Here is a 21,422-nt window from a genome sequence, read left to right as displayed (position 1 = left end):
ATGTGGCCAGAATGCTAACAAAACAATGTACGTAAAACTCAGGTATTAATTAGATCAGGATTGCTAGAAAAGCAATTGCTAACCAATCCCGAACGGAACTAATGCCAAGGCCAAACACATATATAAAGACAACAACGTCGTGTAAGAAGCTAAATCTCAATGCTAAAGTTGCGCTGGCTATATCCAAAGGCTCTATAATAACTACATTGCCAAGTTAAATTGGGAGGATGCCCCAAGAGAAAAAATGCCTTTAGGACTTCCACAAATGAAGGGGGAAGGTAACATGAGGTCAGATTTAGGAATAATGAGACTATCTACCGACCCATCATATTTATCAACACATGCCTGTTCAACTACCTTCTATTCTACCTATAGTCAATACTCATCTGTTGGGGACTACCAAATTAATTACATGTAATTTCTTCCTTTATTTAATTTAGAGAGCAAATGGAATAATATCAAAACAGCAGTGCTGACAGCAGCAGCGTCCACCGTGGGAAACAAGAAAAAGAAGAGAAGAGGAACATGGTTTGATGACGAGTGCAGGCAAGCGATAGAAGAAAGAAACGAAGCGCACAAAATGTACATAACAAGAAGAACACGGGAAAGACGAACATCATTTGAAGTCGCAAGACGGAAAGCAGACAAGATATGCAGAAACAAAAAGAGAGCTTATGAAAATGGACAAATAGAAGAAATGGAACAAAATTTCAAAAAAAACGAAACTAGAGGAGCTTACAAATACCTAAAAAAAGATAAAAAGTGGATATAAACCTCAAACAAGCCTATGCAAAGATGAAAGTGGGCAAATAATCAGTGACCAACAGAAAGTCACAGAAACCTGGAAGCATTATTTTCAGACCCTACTTGGAACACAAGTAGATATGGAAGATGAAATGGGTACGAACCATGTAGAAGAGAACGAAGTTGAAGTAGAAGCTCCAACCATAGAGGAAGTTCTCGAAGCTATTAAGGCCCAGAAAAACAATAAAGCCCCGGGAGTTGACGAGATTCCAGCAGAACTGTATAAGGTAGGTGGCAACCACCTATCAAGTCATATCCACGCGCTTATCAAAGAAATATGGCAAGAAGAGAAAATACCCGACGAATGGAAGAAAAGTATAGTATGCCCAATCTATAAAAAAGGAGACAAACTCCAGTGCAAAAACTACCGTGGAATTTCTCTACTATGTACAGCGTATAAAGTCCTCACGTATATTATAAACCAGCGACTCCAACCACTAGCAGAAAATATTATTGGAGAATATCAGACGGGCTTCAGACGGGGAAGATCGACAATGGATCAAATATTTACAGTCAAGCAGGTCTTGAGCAAATCGTGGGAACACGACATTGATGTTCACAACGTGTTTGTAGACTTCAAACAGGCATACGATTCAGTCAAAAGGGACAGACTATACTATATATTGGCAGAATTAGCAATAACACATAAGCTGATTAGACTCATTAAAGCCACAATGGATGAAACTCAGGCATGTGTACGAATACAAAACAACCGGACAGACTTTTTCAAAATCTCGCAGGGACTAAAGCAGGGAGATGGGCTGGCACCAACATTGTTTAACCTGGCACTGGAGTATGCGGTTAGGCAAATGCAAACTGGACGAGAAAACCTACTGACCAATAAAACGGTTCAACTGGCTGCCTACGCCGATGATATTAATATTATGAGTAGAACATCAACAGGAGCACAGGAAGCATACGCAGAGTTAAAAACACAAACGAAAAGGCTAGGTCTGGAAATTAACACAGAAAAAACAAAAATAATGGTACAGACGAGAAGAAATATAATCCCACAAAACATTATGCATGAAGATGACACTGAAACGGTTGGAAAGTTTACATACCTGGGAGTAGAAATATATGCCGATGGAGCAGAGGATGGAGAAATACGAAAAAGGATAACGCAGGCAAACAAAGCTTATTTTGCCCTCTCCCATATATTTCGGTCTAAAAGTGTCCACCGAAATACAAAGATGAGAATCTATAAAACTTTAATTCGGCCAATAGCATGTTATGGCAGCGAAGCATGGGTCCTGAAAGAAACATCCAAAAACAAACTCGACACATTCGAAAGAAAAGTACTGAGGAGAATACTAGGACCTGTGAGGGAAAACGGAATCTTCAGAATTCGATATAACAACGAGCTCTATCAACTGTATAAGGAAACACCCCTGTCAGACTTCATTAGAATACAAAGATTGCAATGGGCCGGACATGTGATACGAATGGGAGAGGATAGGCTACCAAAACGAGCACTGAACGCCAGAATGCAGGGAAAGAGACTAGTTGGAAAGCCAAGAAAGCGCTGGGAAGACACAGTAAGCAGCGACGCACAAGCACTTTTAGGAGTCCGTGTATGGAGAAGAGCAGCCACAGACAGACAAGGGTGGAGGCAAAAAATAAAGGAGGCCAAGGCTCATTTTGGGCTGTAGTGCCGTAGAAGAGAGAATTTCTTCCTTATCCGTTTTAGTCATTGTCCATGATTAGCATCTATGTATTAAAATAGGTAAAAAGTTTAAATTATGATCTGTATTTCTTTAGTGGCATTATTATTAACCGTGATTATTTATCTAAGATATTTAAAGTGTTCCATATTTACGAAATTGTAGTTGTTAACTTTAATATTTTATCAAGATCTATTAAATTGGTCTCTTCTGTTGATTCGCTTGTATTTCTTCTTAGCTTGACGAATTCTTCTTTTTTCATTCTGTGAACTACTAGTGGGTTCTTTTTACGGAATTTTTTCATCACGTTTAGGTAATCATCAACGGTATATAAACGTTGTTGAAATTTTAGGGCATTTTCAAAATCTCCAAAATCACTACCATTGGGTAAAAGCTATGACTAGGAAAGAAATAGCGTAATGTAATTTTTTCAATGGTAGGATGAGTTTCCAAAATCATTTTCAGAATCAAAACTATTTTAGTGCTACGGTTTTGGCCCCCACAAGAGTCTGACCACAAAATTACATGTTTTGCAGAAGTAGCATTTTCTTCAATGTGTTTCTTAAGACAAATGCCTACGTCCTGGGCTCCCCGACCAGCTTCACCTTCTATCCAAATATAACAATGACCTTTTTTATCCTTGGCGCTATGGATACCAAGGTTGTAAATACATAATTGACGCTTATAATATACAATATTTATTAGAATTCTCGAAAGGGGAAGAGTTTTTCTTTAAATCAAAACAAAAGGTTTCCACTAATGGTTGATCGTTGCTTATCTTCATGTCTAGCTTTCTTTAATTACTCGTTTAACGCTTAATTGTTCGTTATCTGCGCAATTTTTAATTTCTAATTCGAAACAATCACATCTACTACAAGTATCTTTTTTCAACTTTTTTCTTTGAAGATTAAATCGTGTTAAAAACATTTTTTTGTAAAACGAAAATTTAACAAGGTCATTGTCTGCTTCTTCAATATACAATTCATACATTTTACTTAATGTTATGTCTTTTGTTAAGTATTCTCTTTCTGTGTTAGCTCTTCTGTAATGTGACTATTATAGAAACATTTAAGCAATAACTGAAACTACTTCTTAACCTAAACGCCTCAACAAGTTGCCAACGTCACCATTGTTAACCACGTTTATGTACATATGTTGCCAAATATTCGATTTACAATCATTACAACGCTCGCAAGAGGCGCTTGGTCCAAAACTAATACACAAAAATTAGTCGCTTGCTCTAGTTATGCAAAATTCAAAATTCAAATTAAAAAGAAAGGTACTTAATCTTTTTAAATATATCTGGTTATCCGTTACTAACAGGTTAATGGGATTTATTACGTAGATAGTTTATGATTTTTTCTATCTTCTTCTTTAAGTTCCATCTTCTATCGAAGGTTGTAACTCATCATGACTATACGGACTCTGTTGACTGCCGCTCTATAAAGTTCTGCACTACTGCATTCAAACCATCCCCTTAAGTTTTTAAGCCAGAATATTCTTCGTCTTCCTACATTTCGCTTTCCTCGGATTTTGCCTTGCATAATAAGTTGTAATAATGCGTATTTTTGCCCTCTCATCACCATGTCCTAAGTACTCAAGTTTTCCTAAGTTGTTTTAGTGTTCACGCCTCCAAGCCATAAAGAAAAGTAGAGAACACGTAACATCGAAGCATTATCAGGCTCTAACTTTATATCCCGAAAACAAAGAAACTTTTTAAGTTTAAAAAATAATGCACGTGCTATTTCAATACGTGTCCTAATTTCTTTTGTTTGGTCTACAACTGATGTTATCCTGTTGTTCCTCTTTTCCACCAGAAAGCGCCATAATCCACAATTTAAGAAATTGGGGCTGGGTCTAGTGATGCATAACGCCGTTCATATAGCAATTTGTTGTCACATGTTTATAGTTTTTCAAAAAATGAACTCCGATTTAAAGATTAAAACGTAAAACAAAATATAAAAACCTATTGAACCTTATTCAGAAAATTTCAGAAAAGAATAACTTTTGTGAAAGATTGTGGGACACAGTCATATTTTAAGATAAAAACTTCAATTCAGAGAGTGGACATTCTTAATAAATGTATAATCTCATATGGAAGCATGTTTATGTTTTACAGACTTAGAAAGCACTAAGCACACAAGTATTTATTTTTTTATGTACTAGGTCGTAAAATAAGTATACTCAAAACAAATAAATATTATCTACCAAGTATTCTACTCCACTTTAATATCAATGCATCAGATATATTATAAAGATTTCGTCGTAGTTGTAAAGTAATAGGAGATAAAACCAAATGTAGAGCATATAGTGAAATCTGAATATCTTAGAATAACTATATCGAGCGGGAACATTATTGATGAGCAAAAGGGAGACCCATCGCTGAGAAAGTGACAAAGCAATTGGCAAAAGCAAAGAGTACTTTGTACTAAAGTACCCATACTCTAAAGCATAAGCAGGTCTTTTCGTATTCTTTTAGTAAGTGATAGATTCGACCGTTACTTGATGGAAATTCATTTTATCTAACAATTAAACAGGTATGCGTTTACACGTCATATTTTGTAACTGAATAAGTTGAGGAGGGGATAACTGTTTGTCTCAAGTTGGTCATTCAGAATTATGTCTATATTTTATAATTTGCTAATTTTCATAGATTCTAATATTCAAGGAATCTACAGATAGCTTAAGCTTAAATACACTTTTTTAGTAATAAAAATATATAAATAGAACCTAGAATACGCCTGTAAAAGTATGTAACCTTTGATCTCTGGGATAAACCCATCTCCTGAACAATGGTGACGATATATGTAGGTAAAATTTTCTACACCTATTTTAACCTGTTTATTTCCTCATTATCAATATATATGAGTTGTAACCGATACCACAAACTCATTTACTTATAGAGACTATATATTGACTATAGTTATTACTATACAAATCTGACTCGAAATATCGTCTTAAAATAACAGTAACAGAAAAGTGAAAGATTAGTCATTTTTTATGAAGTTTAAAGTAGAAGCGTTCACGAAAATTGAAGTACTAATAAGACCACCGCAATCGGGCGTACCCTGGGTAATGAATAATTAAGTAATCGTTAATTCTTAAATCACCCGTTCAATATGTTTTTGTCAAATCGGTCCTTTTTAGGACCAACTATTCTAATTATGTGTAAAAATATTAAGAGTATATCTAGAGATAAAGACACTTTACTTTACATATGCGCTTAACAAAATGCAGGAAGCACATAGATAGCCAATCCTATGGTATTTGGTATTAAGCTTATCGCTGAAAATTACATATTAAATGCAGGCAAAGAAGCAAAGAAAAACTTATAATGAGAGAAAATAAAACCAGTCAGCTGAGAGAACCTTTCAACGATGTTGAGCTTGGATCCGCTATCCACGTATATAATGAACAATATTACAGCTCCTGGCTGAGGATCTGAGCACAAAACTAACTATAAAATTTGAACTAAAAATACAACAATGGCTAATATCCAAAGTCTTTAGACAAGCAAAGCAAAGACAAAGTTGTTGCCTTGCTTAAACCTGGCAAAAACTCCAACGACCGTAAAAGCTATCGGCCAATATATCTATTTATTTTGTCAGCTATACAGAATACTTCTGTACATGATCCTTAATATAAACCGATAATAGAAGAAAAACTCAAATTAAAAGACAAAAGTGGCTATATATGACAGGTTAAATCATATATGTCACAAATACTAAATCTTGCCCAACACAGCGAAGAGAAGTACGAAAAATATCAGGTATGAGGAGTGGTATTTGTTAATCTAAATTCCGCTTATAAATAGATATTTAAATAACTTATAAAATATTTAGTTATAAATTAGTCAGCCAAATTCAGGGAATATTAAGACTCACATCCATACATAAGCTCTACAATATCGTAGCTATCAATCCACCTAGTATTCGAAGATAAGTAGCTAGAGAGCAAAAAAAAAACAAAGTCCAGATTCGTGACATCCACTCCACGAATACCAGCCCATTTTATGACTAGAATCAAGGAAAAACTGGCTATATCAACACATCTGCAAGATATACAAACAAAAATAAGCTGCTCCTCGCCATCTGATCCCTCGAACGGAACTTCCTTATGGTAGTTATCTTCCTTAAATCTGCCAGGAGGACTCTTGCCTGCAAACACCGGTTAACTTGTGTGCATGTGGGGTGGTACAAGACTTATCACACTTTCTTAGTTAACTTTACCGTTCAAATCGCTCTTTTTGAAGGGACAAGGTTTATTTATGTGAACTGAACACGTAAAGTACAGTCAGTAAGCTATTACTTATAAAGATCATTGCAAATTTGACACTAACTCCACTTATATTGATTACATATTACCCCTAAATACGACATAAAACATTCAGAAATATGTAATATGGGTGAAGTGGTATAATTCATGTTAGAAAAATTAATCATTCTTCCCTTTTTTGTGCACTACTACCCATTTTAACAAAAAAATATCTACTCGTATTTTAGCACTTAAATATTTATTTTGAGATAACCTTCTATCCAGAATTAAAAAATAGAATAATAAGAAATAGAATCCAGAAAAATATAAAATAATAAAATAGAAGAATTAAAATAATAAAAAAGCTGTATATAAGATATCATGAAACAATGGATGAAATAAAAGAAGTTCTTATTAACCGGATTCTTAAATAAAACGTATAAAGACATACTCACGTTAACAAAATACATTAGGAAATTTTTGCATATGAAAAAACACATCCAACTTGGTAACGAAATCCTTTTGTATCTATAAATCTATTTTTAGAACAGCACGTACCTACCAATAACAGGTATTTGGTAGTACACATATCTGTTACATACTGTAATGCGTATGAATGATAACAAAAGTAAGGAGTCTATATGAACCGTTTAGAATATACGCTGGAAATAAACGGCTTAATCCCATAGTTGCCAAACTATCAGAGCTTACTTAAACCGATATACGTATGGTTCCAATATACGCGGAACAAGATCTGAACGACCCCTATAATATATACACGTGAACTAAGCGATATACATTCATGATACAGGGGTACTTAGGGGCTCCACAAAATTTTTAAAAATTGTGAAACTATACATGTTGACGAATCGACAGAGCCAATATTATGGAATGGTCAAGTGAGCTCCGTATATCGGTGGCCACTTGACCACGGAGCTCACTTGAACCTGAATTTTAACATGGGCGGAGTCCACTTTATGCCGTAGATATATATATATATATATATATATATATATATATATAGGGTTTTTATCGCAGTTCTCAAAGAATTAGTTTGTAAGCACTTTTTGAAATTATCTTTATTATATCTATTATGAAACACACATATATATCTGACATAGCCAATGTAAATTTAAAACAAACTATCTTTAAATTGAAATTCTTATGAAACTAATTAAATTATATAGACAATGTAAATTTTAAACAAACTATCTTTAAATTGGAAATTCTTATGATACTAATTAAATTATATTAACAAGATTGTGTACCTTTCTGTCACTGAATGCCTAAATGAAACTGTTCTCCAAAATAAATATTTTCATCACCACTCAATGTCTTCGTTCTCAGCCTCGGTTATCCTTGTTTTTGTGAAATTACTTTTTCCAATTATCAGCTTCCACCAATTTAAAATATTTTTCTTCTTAACAGCATTTATATTTATTCTTCTTTTTCATATACCAATATCCAATCACCAAAGAGAATTCTTTACTTTTCTATCGAGAATTTTATTGACATTTAGGCTTTTCAGATCAGAATAGAAACTTATATGTAAATTAAACAGCCCAAATCAATAAATTACACTATTTCAAATCCGTAACTATATGTAAACTAAACATCTTAAATTAATAAATAACCCCACTTCTACATTTGTAACCATCACTTAACTGTCACTTTCAGAGTATATTTGGTTGCCTATGCACATGGCTTACTTAAATATATTTACAATATTATAGTTATTAAAATAACCAAATACATTGCAACTTAAATACTTTTTAAACTTATTATATGCTAATTTCTTAAGAATACCCTTATATAAATAATTTTTATAATATTCTCTAGTATTAAAATTATTAAAATAACCAAATACTATTTACATCTAATATTATCTAGTGTGTAACTTATAAATTATTATTTGTTTTAAACACTATTTTTCTTTCTCCTATGTTTGATATGAAAGGCATTCAGTGACAGAAAGATACACAATTTTGTTAATATAATTTAATTAGTATCATAAGAATTTCAAATTTAAAGATAGTTTCTTTAAAATTTACATTGTCTATATAATTTAATTAGTTTCATAAGAATTTCAATTTAAAGATAGTTTGTTTTAAATTTACATTGGCTATGTTAGATATATATGTGTGTTTCATAATAGATATAATAAAGATCATTTCAAATAGTGCTTACAAACTAATTCTTTGAGAACCGCGATAAAAACCCTATATATATATATATATATATATATATATATATATATATATATATATATATATATATATATATATATATATATATATATATATATATATATATATATATGTAAATACTTTTTTCTTTTTGGGTGTGGTAGTCAATAAAAAATAGAGCTTTGCTAAGGCGTACTATTTATTCTGAATCCAAGCTTTCGGTGGTTTTTTGCCACCTTTATCAAGGTCTACAAAGAAAATTACTATGAAGTAACAAACTGAATGGTGCCAAAAAGGCTGTAAAAAACTATAAAAAAAAACTATAAAAAACTTACCCGAATGTAAGATTCGTGGCATAAACAACAACGTTAAATAACATGATAAAACTGAGGTTGCAACTAAACTTAAAAATGTTACTGTTAAAAAACACTTTAAAAATTACTAAAAACGTTAAAAGTTACAAACAAAATGTAGGACGACATGTTGAAAACAGTCGTCGTTGCAGGCTTGATTTCAGTCACATTTCACGAGCAGAAAGAGAAAGTGAGTGGATAATTATTGTTTAAATAGTTTGGAGAAAATACAAAAAACAACTTTGAAAATAACGTCTAACAGAATACTGTTAGTGAATTTTTAGTACTGCCAACTGTATTACCAAATTTGAAATTAAGCGGGAAATTAAAAATGTAAATTATAACATAAGCAATCGAAAGAAAATAGTATTTAGTAAATAGGTTTAGAAAAAACAACTCAAAACAAAACAAAACTGAATTAGTAATTGCAGTTTGATCGTAAATATTCAATTAATAATGATATTTCAAAAAAGGAAAGAACCAAAGAAAACTCTGAGATGCAAAATAGCTCAGTCAAAAGTCAATATAAAATTGTAAATTTTGCTAAGATTCTGGATCTCAGATCTCTTATTAAGATTGTTATTATCACTCTTGCTGATATGTACCATCTCTAAGAAAGTTCTCTTGAATTTATTTTTCTCTCTGGCTAATATTTTTACATTGTTGAAATCTATCTTATGGTCTAGATCGATAGTATGCTCTGCCAAAGCACAAGTAGGTTTGTTTAATCTACAATCACTCTTATGAGAAATAATACGGCTAGACAGATTCCTTCCAGTTTCACCAATGTACGTGGATGGACATTCAGTACATTGAATGCAATAAACAACATCTGTAGTCTCTAGAGTGGTTAGGGGTTGTTTTATTTTGCTATACAGCTGACGTATGGTTTTGATGTTCTTGTTAGCTATTTTGATATTCTTAAAGTCTTTAAAAATCTTAGTGAGTTCAACGGTTAGTTTCGGAATATATGGAAGGGCATAAAAATACACACTTGTTGGAGCAGAAATATTTTGTGCTGAGGGCACTGATTGTGACATAGTAAGTATGTTGTTTCTATTAACAAAGGGGACATTAAAAATTAATTTATTTATCAGTCTTAGAGGATATGAATTTTCAACAAAAATATTGCGTAAGAGGTTGAGATCATGTTGGAGATAATCCGGATGAGACAACCTTTTGACACGTTCTTTCATCGCTAGGACTAAATTAGTTTTCATCCTCGGGGGGTGGTAGGAGTGGTAGCTTATGAATCTATTGCTACATATGGGTTTTCTATACCATTGTGTTTTCACAACATTATCCTCACATCTATGCAAACTCATGTCAAGGAAAGGCAAAGATCCCTCCCGCTCCTCCTCGCATGTGAATTGCAAGTGTGGGTTTTGTTGGTTGAAAACATTTAACGTAGAGTGTATGGAGTCTGCAGGTAGTGCCAAGATTAAGTCATCCACATATCTCTTTATGAACGGTATTTCAAAATTGATTTGTTGCAAACTATCTTCAATCAAATCATCTAAGACATAATTGCACAGTATTGGTGAAATACTGGAACCCATTGGAGTACCAAAGACTTGTTTGTAGTAACAGTCATTAAAAATAAAAACATTAGAGTCAAAAACAAAAGAAATGAGTTTTTTGATATTAGCTAAGTTAAGGGTTGTGTGTATTGATATGTCATCCCAGTGTTTCTCAACGCTAACCAATATTGTGTGTAATGGTAAATTAGTGAACAGAGACACTACATCAAAACTAACGAGCTTATAGTTCGTAGGTAATTTAAAGTTATTAATAAAAGAACTGAAACTGAAAGAGTCCTGAATGCAAAACTCGCTGTTATTACTGTACGTTTCTGTGAGAATATTAGTTAAAAAACTTGCTATGGGGCCATTAGGTGTACCTATTGAGGACACTATTGGTCTCATAGACAGAGTAGGTTTATGAATTTTTGGGAGAGCATAAAATCTAGGAGCAATTGCATTGTAAATTTTCAAACTTTTACCAACTGATTGATCTATTTGATTCTCCTTTACCAAATCAGAAACTAGTTTATTAGCCTTTTGTTGCAAAGTACACACGGGATTATTGTTCAACTTTTTATAATATTTAGTGTCAGTGAGTAAGTCTTCACATTTTTGTATATAGTCCCTAGTGTACATTGCTACAGTGACATTGCCTTTGTCGCTCTGGACAATCTTGATCTCAGGGTGATGTTTCAAAAAAGTTTTGCATTTGATATAATATTTATTTAAGAAATGGTCTTTTTCATCTTTGTTGAGAAAGTTAGTAATTATATTAGTGCATTTGGACCTCAGAATGTCCTTATCGACATTCTCAATTGGTCTTAAAATGTTTTCGATGTCTGCCAACAAAGAGGAAACTTTAAAATCTTTTTTGTTAGGAAGTAAAGCGAACTTAGGGCCTAAAGCCAACAACTTTTTCACTTCTACAGGAAATTCTAAGTCTGTGAGGTTTTTAAACCAACTCTCCCTGAAATCAATACTGTCAAAACTATCTAATCTGAACTTATTAAATTTATTGATATTGGTTCTCTTAATTTTATGAAAAAGATTGTTATAAATTACTTGTTGTCTACGTTTGAACTCAACATATGTGTAATAATTAAGTATAGATTTTGATTTGGCCTGGAGATCTTTTAGCTTATTTTCTAAATGATTAATATCAGCAAAAGTAATCTTAATTTCTAGATTGAGAATATTTTTTCCAAACCTTTTACTAAGTCCTTGAGCACGAAAATCTATCTCTCCTCTCCTATGATGAAGTAAATTATTCACATTTGTCAAGCTGTTCGTGATATGGTTCGGAAAACAATCTGCATTTCGACACTTAATTAAAAAAGTCTTTCTGTTCCTTAACGCTGCCAGTTTGGTGTTCACATTAGCCCATTCCTTTAGATACGACACAAGTAATGGTCCGTATTGGAGTCTGATGTCCTCATAAAAACCCATACTACAAAGTAAGAAAAAGTAGTCCAAAGTTTTTTGACTAGTTTGGAAAAAATATATGTAAATACTTTTTTCTTTTTGGGTGTGGTAGTCAATAAAAAATAGAGCTTTGCTAAGGCGTACTATTTATTCTGAATCCAAGCTTTCGGTGGTTTTTTGCCACCTTTATCAAGGTCTACAAAGAAAATTACTATGAAGTAACAAACTGAATGGTGCCAAAAAGGCTGTAAAAAACTATAAAAAAAAAAACTATAAAAAACTTACCCGAATGTAAGATTCGTGGCATAAACAACAACGTTAAATAACATGATAAAACTGAGGTTGCAACTAAACTTAAAAATGTTACTGTTAAAAAACACTTTAAAAATTACTAAAAACGTTAAAAGTTACAAACAAAATGTAGGACGACATGTTGAAAACAGTCGTCGTTGCAGGCTTGATTTCAGTCACATTTCACGAGCAGAAAGAGAAAGTGAGTGGATAATTATTGTTTAAATAGTTTGGAGAAAATACAAAAAACAACTTTGAAAATAACGTCTAACAGAATACTGTTAGTGAATTTTTAGTACTGCCAACTGTATTACCAACTTGAAATTAAGCGGGAAATTAAAAATGTAAATTATAACATAAGCAATCGAAAGAAAATAGTATTTAGTAAATAGGTTTAGAAAAAACAACTCAAAACAAAACAAAACTGAATTAGTAATTGCAGTTTGATCGTAAATATTCAATTAATAATGATATTTCAAAAAAGGAAAGAACCAAAGAAAACTCTGAGATGCAAAATAGCTCAGTCAAAAGTCAATATAAAATTGTAAATTTTGCTAAGATTCTGGATCTCAGATCTCTTATTAAGATTGTTATTATCACTCTTGCTGATATGTACCATCTCTAAGAAAGTTCTCTTGAATTTATTTTTCTCTCTGGCTAATATTTTTACATTGTTGAAATCTATCTTATGGTCTAGATCGATAGTATGCTCTGCCAAAGCACAAGTAGGTTTGTTTAATCTACAATCACTCTTATGAGAAATAATACGGCTAGACAGATTCCTTCCAGTTTCACCAATGTACGTGGATGGACATTCAGTACATTGAATGCAATAAACAACATCTGTAGTCTCTAGAGTGGTTAGGGGTTGTTTTATTTTGCTATACAGCTGACGTATGGTTTTGATGTTCTTGTTAGCTATTTTGATATTTTTAAAGTCTTTAAAAATCTTAGTGAGTTCAACGGTTAGTTTCGGAATATATGGAAGGGCATAAAAATACACACTTGTTGGAGCAGAAATATTTTGTGCTGAGGGCACTGATTGTGACATAGTAAGTATGTTGTTTCTATTAACAAAGGGGACATTAAAAATTAATTTATTTATCAGTCTTAGAGGATATGAATTTTCAACAAAAATATTGCGTAAGAGGTTGAGATCATGTTGGAGATAATCCGGATGAGACAACCTTTTGACACGTTCTTTCATCGCTAGGACTAAATTAGTTTTCATCCTCGGGGGGTGGTAGGAGTGGTAGCTTATGAATCTATTGCTACATATGGGTTTTCTATACCATTGTGTTTTCACAACATTATCCTCACATCTATGCAAACTCATGTCAAGGAAAGGCAAAGATCCCTCCCGCTCCTCCTCGCATGTGAATTGCAAGTGTGGGTTTTGTTGGTTGAAAACATTTAACGTAGAGTGTATGGAGTCTGCAGGTAGTGCCAAGATTAAGTCATCCACATATCTCTTTATGAACGGTATTTCAAAATTGATTTGTTGCAAACTATCTTCAATCAAATCATCTAAGACATAATTGCACAGTATTGGTGAAATACTGGAACCCATTGGAGTACCAAAGACTTGTTTGTAGTAACAGTCATTAAAAATAAAAACATTAGAGTCAAAAACAAAAGAAATGAGTTTTTTGATATTAGCTAAGTTAAGGGTTGTGTGTATTGATATGTCATCCCAGTGTTTCTCAACGCTAACCAATATTGTGTGTAATGGTAAATTAGTGAACAGAGACACTACATCAAAACTAACGAGCTTATAGTTCGTAGGTAATTTAAAGTTATTAATAAAAGAACTGAAACTGAAAGAGTCCTGAATGCAAAACTCGCTGTTATTACTGTACGTTTCTGTGAGAATATTAGTTAAAAAACTTGCTATGGGGCCATTAGGTGTACCTATTGAGGACACTATTGGTCTCATAGACAGAGTAGGTTTATGAATTTTTGGGAGAGCATAAAATCTAGGAGCAATTGCATTGTAAATTTTCAAACTTTTACCAACTGATTGATCTATTTGATTCTCCTTTACCAAATCAGAAACTAGTTTATTAGCCTTTTGTTGCAAAGTACACACGGGATTATTGTTCAACTTTTTATAATATTTAGTGTCAGTGAGTAAGTCTTCACATTTTTGTATATAGTCCCTAGTGTACATTGCTACAGTGACATTGCCTTTGTCGCTCTGGACAATCTTGATCTCAGGGTGATGTTTCAAAAAAGTTTTGCATTTGATATAATATTTATTTAAGAAATGGTCTTTTTCATCTTTGTTGAGAAAGTTAGTAATTATATTAGTGCATTTGGACCTCAGAATGTCCTTATCGACATTCTCAATTGGTCTTAAAATGTTTTCGATGTCTGCCAACAAAGAGGAAACTTTAAAATCTTTTTTGTTAGGAAGTAAAGCGAACTTAGGGCCTAAAGCCAACAACTTTTTAACTTCTACAGGAAATTCTAAGTCTGTGAGGTTTTTAAATGTACTGAATGTCCATCCACGTACATTGGTGAAACTGGAAGGAATCTGTCTAGCCGTATTATTTCTCATAAGAGTGATTGTAGATTAAACAAACCTACTTGTGCTTTGGCAGAGCATACTATCGATCTAGACCATAAGATAGATTTCAACAATGTAAAAATATTAGCCAGAGAGAAAAATAAATTCAAGAGAACTTTCTTAGAGATGGTACATATCAGCAAGAGTGATAATAACAATCTTAATAAGAGATCTGAGATCCAGAATCTTAGCAAAATTTACAATTTTATATTGACTTTTGACTGAGCTATTTTGCATCTCAGAGTTTTCTTTGGTTCTTTCCTTTTTTGAAATATCATTATTAATTGAATATTTACGATCAAACTGCAATTACTAATTCAGTTTTGTTTTGTTTTGAGTTGTTTTTTCTAAACCTATTTACTAAATACTATTTTCTTTCGATTGCTTATGTTATAATTTACATTTTTAATTTCCCGCTTAATTTCAAGTTGGTAATACAGTTGGCAGTACTAAAAATTCACTAACAGTATTCTGTTAGACGTTATTTTCAAAGTTGTTTTTTGTATTTTCTCCAAACTATTTAAACAATAATTATCCACTCACTTTCTCTTTCTGCTCGTGAAATGTGACTGAAATCAAGCCTGCAACGACGACTGTTTTCAACATGTCGTCCTACATTTTGTTTGTAACTTTTAACGTTTTTAGTAATTTTTAAAGTGTTTTTTAACAGTAACATTTTTAAGTTTAGTTGCAACCTCAGTTTTATCATGTTATTTAACGTTGTTGTTTATGCCACGAATCTTACATTCGGGTAAGTTTTTTATAGTTTTTTTTTATAGTTTTTTACAGCCTTTTTGGCACCATTCAGTTTGTTACTTCATAGTAATTTTCTTTGTAGACCTTGATAAAGGTGGCAAAAAACCACCGAAAGCTTGGATTCAGAATAAATAGTACGCCTTAGCAAAGCTCTATTTTTTATTGACTACCACACCCAAAAAGAAAAAAGTATTTACATATATTTTTTCCAAACTAGTCAAAAAACTTTGGACTACTTTTTCTTACTTTGTAGTATGGGTTTTTATGAGGACATCAGACTCCAATACGGACCATTACTTGTGTCGTATCTAAAGGAATGGGCTAATGTGAACACCAAACTGGCAGCGTTAAGGAACAGAAAGACTTTTTTAATTAAGTGTCGAAATGCAGATTGTTTTCCGAACCATATCACGAACAGCTTGACAAATGTGAATAATTTACTTCATCATAGGAGAGGAGAGATAGATTTTCGTGCTCAAGGACTTAGTAAAAGGTTTGGAAAAAATATTCTCAATCTAGAAATTAAGATTACTTTTGCTGATATTAATCATTTAGAAAATAAGCTAAAAGATCTCCAGGCCAAATCAAAATCTATACTTAATTATTACACATATGTTGAGTTCAAACGTAGACAACAAGTAATTTATAACAATCTTTTTCATAAAATTAAGAGAACCAATATCAATAAATTTAATAAGTTCAGATTAGATAGTTTTGACAGTATTGATTTCAGGGAGAGTTGGTTTAAAAACCTCACAGACTTAGAATTTCCTGTAGAAGTGAAAAAGTTGTTGGCTTTAGGCCCTAAGTTCGCTTTACTTCCTAACAAAAAAGATTTTAAAGTTTCCTCTTTGTTGGCAGACATCGAAAACATTTTAAGACCAATTGAGAATGTCGATAAGGACATTCTGAGGTCCAAATGCACTAATATAATTACTAACTTTCTCAACAAAGATGAAAAAGACCATTTCTTAAATAAATATTATATCAAATGCAAAACTTTTTTGAAACATCACCCTGAGATCAAGATTGTCCAGAGCGACAAAGGCAATGTCACTGTAGCAATGTACACTAGGGACTATATACAAAAATGTGAAGACTTACTCACTGACACTAAATATTATAAAAAGTTGAACAATAATCCCGTGTGTACTTTGCAACAAAAGGCTAATAAACTAGTTTCTGATTTGGTAAAGGAGAATCAAATAGATCAATCAGTTGGTAAAAGTTTGAAAATTTACAATGCAATTGCTCCTAGATTTTATGCTCTCCCAAAAATTCATAAACCTACTCTGTCTATGAGACCAATAGTGTCCTCAATAGGTACACCTAATGGCCCCATAGCAAGTTTTTTAACTAATATTCTCACAGAAACGTACAGTAATAACAGCGAGTTTTGCATTCAGGACTCTTTCAGTTTCAGTTCTTTTATTAATAACTTTAAATTACCTACGAACTATAAGCTCGTTAGTTTTGATGTAGTGTCTCTGTTCACTAATTTACCATTACACACAATATTGGTTAGCGTTGAGAAACACTGGGATGACATATCAATACACACAACCCTTAACTTAGCTAATATCAAAAAACTCATTTCTTTTGTTTTTGACTCTAATGTTTTTATTTTTAATGACTGTTACTACAAACAAGTCTTTGGTACTCCAATGGGTTCCAGTATTTCACCAATACTGTGCAATTATGTCTTAGATGATTTGATTGAAGATAGTTTGCAACAAATCAATTTTGAAATACCGTTCATAAAGAGATATGTGGATGACTTAATCTTGGCACTACCTGCAGACTCCATACACTCTACGTTAAATGTTTTCAACCAACAAAACCCACACTTGCAATTCACATGCGAGGAGGAGCGGGAGGGATCTTTGCCTTTCCTTGACATGAGTTTGCATAGATGTGAGGATAATGTTGTGAAAACACAATGGTATAGAAAACCCATATGTAGCAATAGATTCATAAGCTACCACTCCTACCACCCCCCGAGGATGAAAACTAATTTAGTCCTAGCGATGAAAGAACGTGTCAAAAGGTTGTCTCATCCGGATTATCTCCAACATGATCTCAACCTCTTACGCAATATTTTTGTTGAAAATTCATATCCTCTAAGACTGATAAATAAATTAATTTTTAATGTCCCCTTTGTTAATAGAAACAACATACTTACTATGTCACAATCAGTGCCCTCAGCACAAAATATTTCTGCTCCAACAAGTGTGTATTTTTATGCCCTTCCATATATTCCGAAACTAACCGTTGAACTCACTAAGATTTTTAAAGACTTTAAGAATATCAAAATAGCTAACAAGAACATCAAAACCATACGTCAGCTGTATAGCAAAATAAAACAACCCCTAACCACTCTAGAGACTACAGATGTTGTTTATTGCATTCAATGTACTGAATGTCCATCCACGTACATTGGTGAAACTGGAAGGAATCTGTCTAGCCGTATTATTTCTCATAAGAGTGATTGTAGATTAAACAAACCTACTTGTGCTTTGGCAGAGCATACTATCGATCTAGACCATAAGATAGATTTCAACAATGTAAAAATATTAGCCAGAGAGAAAAATAAATTCAAGAGAACTTTCTTAGAGATGGTACATATCAGCAAGAGTGATAATAACAATCTTAATAAGAGATCTGAGATCCAGAATCTTAGCAAAATTTACAATTTTATATTGACTTTTGACTGAGCTATTTTGCATCTCAGAGTTTTCTTTGGTTCTTTCCTTTTTTGAAATATCATTATTAATTGAATATTTACGATCAAACTGCAATTACTAATTCAGTTTTGTTTTGTTTTGAGTTGTTTTTTCTAAACCTATTTACTAAATACTATTTTCTTTCGATTGCTTATGTTATAATTTACATTTTTAATTTCCCGCTTAATTTCAAGTTGGTAATACAGTTGGCAGTACTAAAAATTCACTAACAGTATTCTGTTAGACGTTATTTTCAAAGTTGTTTTTTGTATTTTCTCCAAACTATTTAAACAATAATTATCCACTCACTTTCTCTTTCTGCTCGTGAAATGTGACTGAAATCAAGCCTGCAACGACGACTGTTTTCAACATGTCGTCCTACATTTTGTTTGTAACTTTTAACGTTTTTAGTAATTTTTAAAGTGTTTTTTAACAGTAACATTTTTAAGTTTAGTTGCAACCTCAGTTTTATCATGTTATTTAACGTTGTTGTTTATGCCACGAATCTTACATTCGGGTAAGTTTTTTATAGTTTTTTTTTTTATAGTTTTTTACAGCCTTTTTGGCACCATTCAGTTTGTTACTTCATAGTAATTTTCTTTGTAGACCTTGATAAAGGTGGCAAAAAACCACCGAAAGCTTGGATTCAGAATAAATAGTACGCCTTAGCAAAGCTCTATTTTTTATTGACTACCACACCCAAAAAGAAAAAAGTATTTACATATATTTTTTCCAAACTAGTCAAAAAACTTTGGACTATATATATATATATATATATATATATATATATATATATATATATATATATATATATATATATATATATATATATATATATATATATATATCGCACCCTCAGTGCAAGACTGCAGTAAGTCAGAATAAGTAAGTTTCGAGATAAAGACGATTTTGTTTATTTTCGTGCTAATATCGGTGAAATAAGACACAAGTTTAAAAAAAAATTAACATTTAATTATTATTTTGCATGCTTTTTAGCCTATATTACATTAACGAAAAATAAAAATTTAAACAAAATAATATTAATGCTAAAAAAATTCGGAATTTCAAAGTTACAACACTTTTGCACGGAGAAAATTGTTAATCACTACACATTTAGTATTGGAATTTTAAAGTTACAACACTTTTGCACGGAAAAAATTGTAAAAAGTGTAGACACACTTTCTGTTAGTTGTTGTCCTCTTCTTGATCATCTTGGGTCAAAATATTTTCATAAAAACTATGGTAAGCTTCTGGTATCATACTCGAATGGCATAAGTATACCAAATCTTTCTTTTTGGCCATTTGAATTTTTGGCTGTTCTTTGTAGGAAGGTTTAAGTAGCACTTCTCGTATATTATGTGTAGTCCGCGATGATTTTTTTAGATTAATAAAATTCCATAGTTCGTCATCATAGTTGTACTTAAAGAAAATTATATGCGGACTATCTTTTCTACATTGCAGAATTTTTATATCTGTCCACTTCACATTTTCTTTATTTTGATCAATTTTATAATTGTTTCCCAATAGAAAGAAAACATGTTTAAAATCAATGAAGTCCTTTGTTTCCATTTCTCGAACTATGTAGGGTGAACCACTTTTTTTGCTACATTTCACTACAGTTGCCCATTCAGTAGGAACATAAATTGGACCGCTCTTCAGCACTCTTTTCTTTTGTCGCTCTATTAATGAGTGCATGTTGTCAACAGCGTTTTGTGTGTGACCTGTTATTAAAAACTTGTGGGTAATCGATTCTATATGACTCACATTAGTAACAACAGATAAATACATAGAGGCGATAAATTTATTTATGTTCCGCCCGGCACAGATGTGGCTAAAAAAAATTAAATTTTTGCTTATTGCATGATTTGTCATGTAATAATAGACACAACTTGCAATTTCATTACTTCCTCGTTTCGCTACAGACTCATTCCACATAAAGCAGTATCCTTGTTTGGATACGCTATCAAATAATGTGAAATTATACACATTTAAACGTGGCTTATAATAAAACATTGATACATCTCCGTATGGCGTCTGTAATACAGCTTGAAGATCGTAATCGCAAACGGAATATTGATTTACATCATTAGCTAATTCTAGATCTTGTTTCTTTGATTCGCGTGCTTGATTTTTATTTTTAATATGCAAGTCGTAGTTGTTCTGCAATGATTTTCTCTGCCCTTCATTAGAGTTTTTATACACTTTACACTCTGAACATTGATCTTTTTTAGGAGAAAAGAATCCAATGTTAAATTCATAATTAAATATGCGTTCATAGTGATGTTTCTTAAGACAAATATCGCCGTCTGAAATACACTTATCTTTGTATAGTCTATACATTTCGGATATGGTTAAGCTACCATCAAAAAAACTCTACTAGTTTGAGCCCTTATATAGTGACTTTCGATGGTCGGGAACATCTTTATGCGCTGACGTATTTTTTCCAAGGCAACTTTATCAGATTTTTTATGAGCCACATGCTTCCCTCTTCATCAGTTTTCTTCCATGTGGTGTAAATGTATCGATCACTCACTCCCAAAGTATTGAGAAAAAACGTCTTGCATACTTGAGTGTCCTTGTCATTAATCCTAAATTTATATTGCAAGTTATGTTTGCGATTGCTTCCAGGTATTTTATTTTGATACTTAGGTCTAACTTCATTGGTGTGTCGTGATATAAAGTCTCTTTGTAAATTTATGTTACCCAAGTCCCAAAATTTTCGATGAATATGCGTTCTTATATCCACAGAATTTTCAAAACATTTTAAACGACAAGTTTGAGAACAAGCTTCTTTCATCTGTCGAGTGAGCATGATTGTACCTTTATTTGACTTGTAGGACTTACCAGAGTTGCGAAGTTTCTTGACCTTATTTTGTC

At 32.3% G+C, this 21,422-nt stretch overlaps 2 protein-coding genes across 2 annotated transcripts; one reads left to right on the top strand and one right to left on the bottom strand.

Moving 5' to 3' along the window:
• Window positions 1–735: 735 nt before the first annotated feature.
• LOC140452957 (uncharacterized) lies at window positions 736–12,667 on the bottom strand. The gene is made up of 3 exons (XM_072547277.1): window positions 12,492–12,667; window positions 10,438–12,231; window positions 736–745 (listed from the first exon to the last, which is right to left on the bottom strand). The coding sequence occupies exons 1-3, from the start codon at window positions 12,533–12,535 to the stop codon at window positions 736–738; spliced, it is 1,848 nt and encodes a 615-aa protein (XP_072403378.1). The 5' UTR covers window positions 12,536–12,667.
• Window positions 12,668–15,641: 2,974 nt separating this feature from the next.
• On the top strand, window positions 15,642–20,797 carry LOC140452956 (uncharacterized). Its single transcript, XM_072547275.1, has 3 exons — window positions 15,642–15,817; window positions 16,076–18,092; window positions 20,777–20,797. Exons 1-3 carry the CDS (start codon window positions 15,774–15,776, stop codon window positions 20,795–20,797), a joined length of 2,082 nt encoding a protein of 693 aa, XP_072403376.1. The 5' UTR covers window positions 15,642–15,773.
• Window positions 20,798–21,422: the final 625 nt, after the last annotated feature.

This window comes from Diabrotica undecimpunctata, chromosome 11 (genome assembly GCF_040954645.1).
Source record: "Diabrotica undecimpunctata isolate CICGRU chromosome 11, icDiaUnde3, whole genome shotgun sequence".
Taxonomy (NCBI): Eukaryota; Metazoa; Arthropoda; class Insecta; order Coleoptera; family Chrysomelidae; genus Diabrotica; species Diabrotica undecimpunctata.
This window is presented reverse-complemented; position numbering and strand designations above follow the sequence as displayed.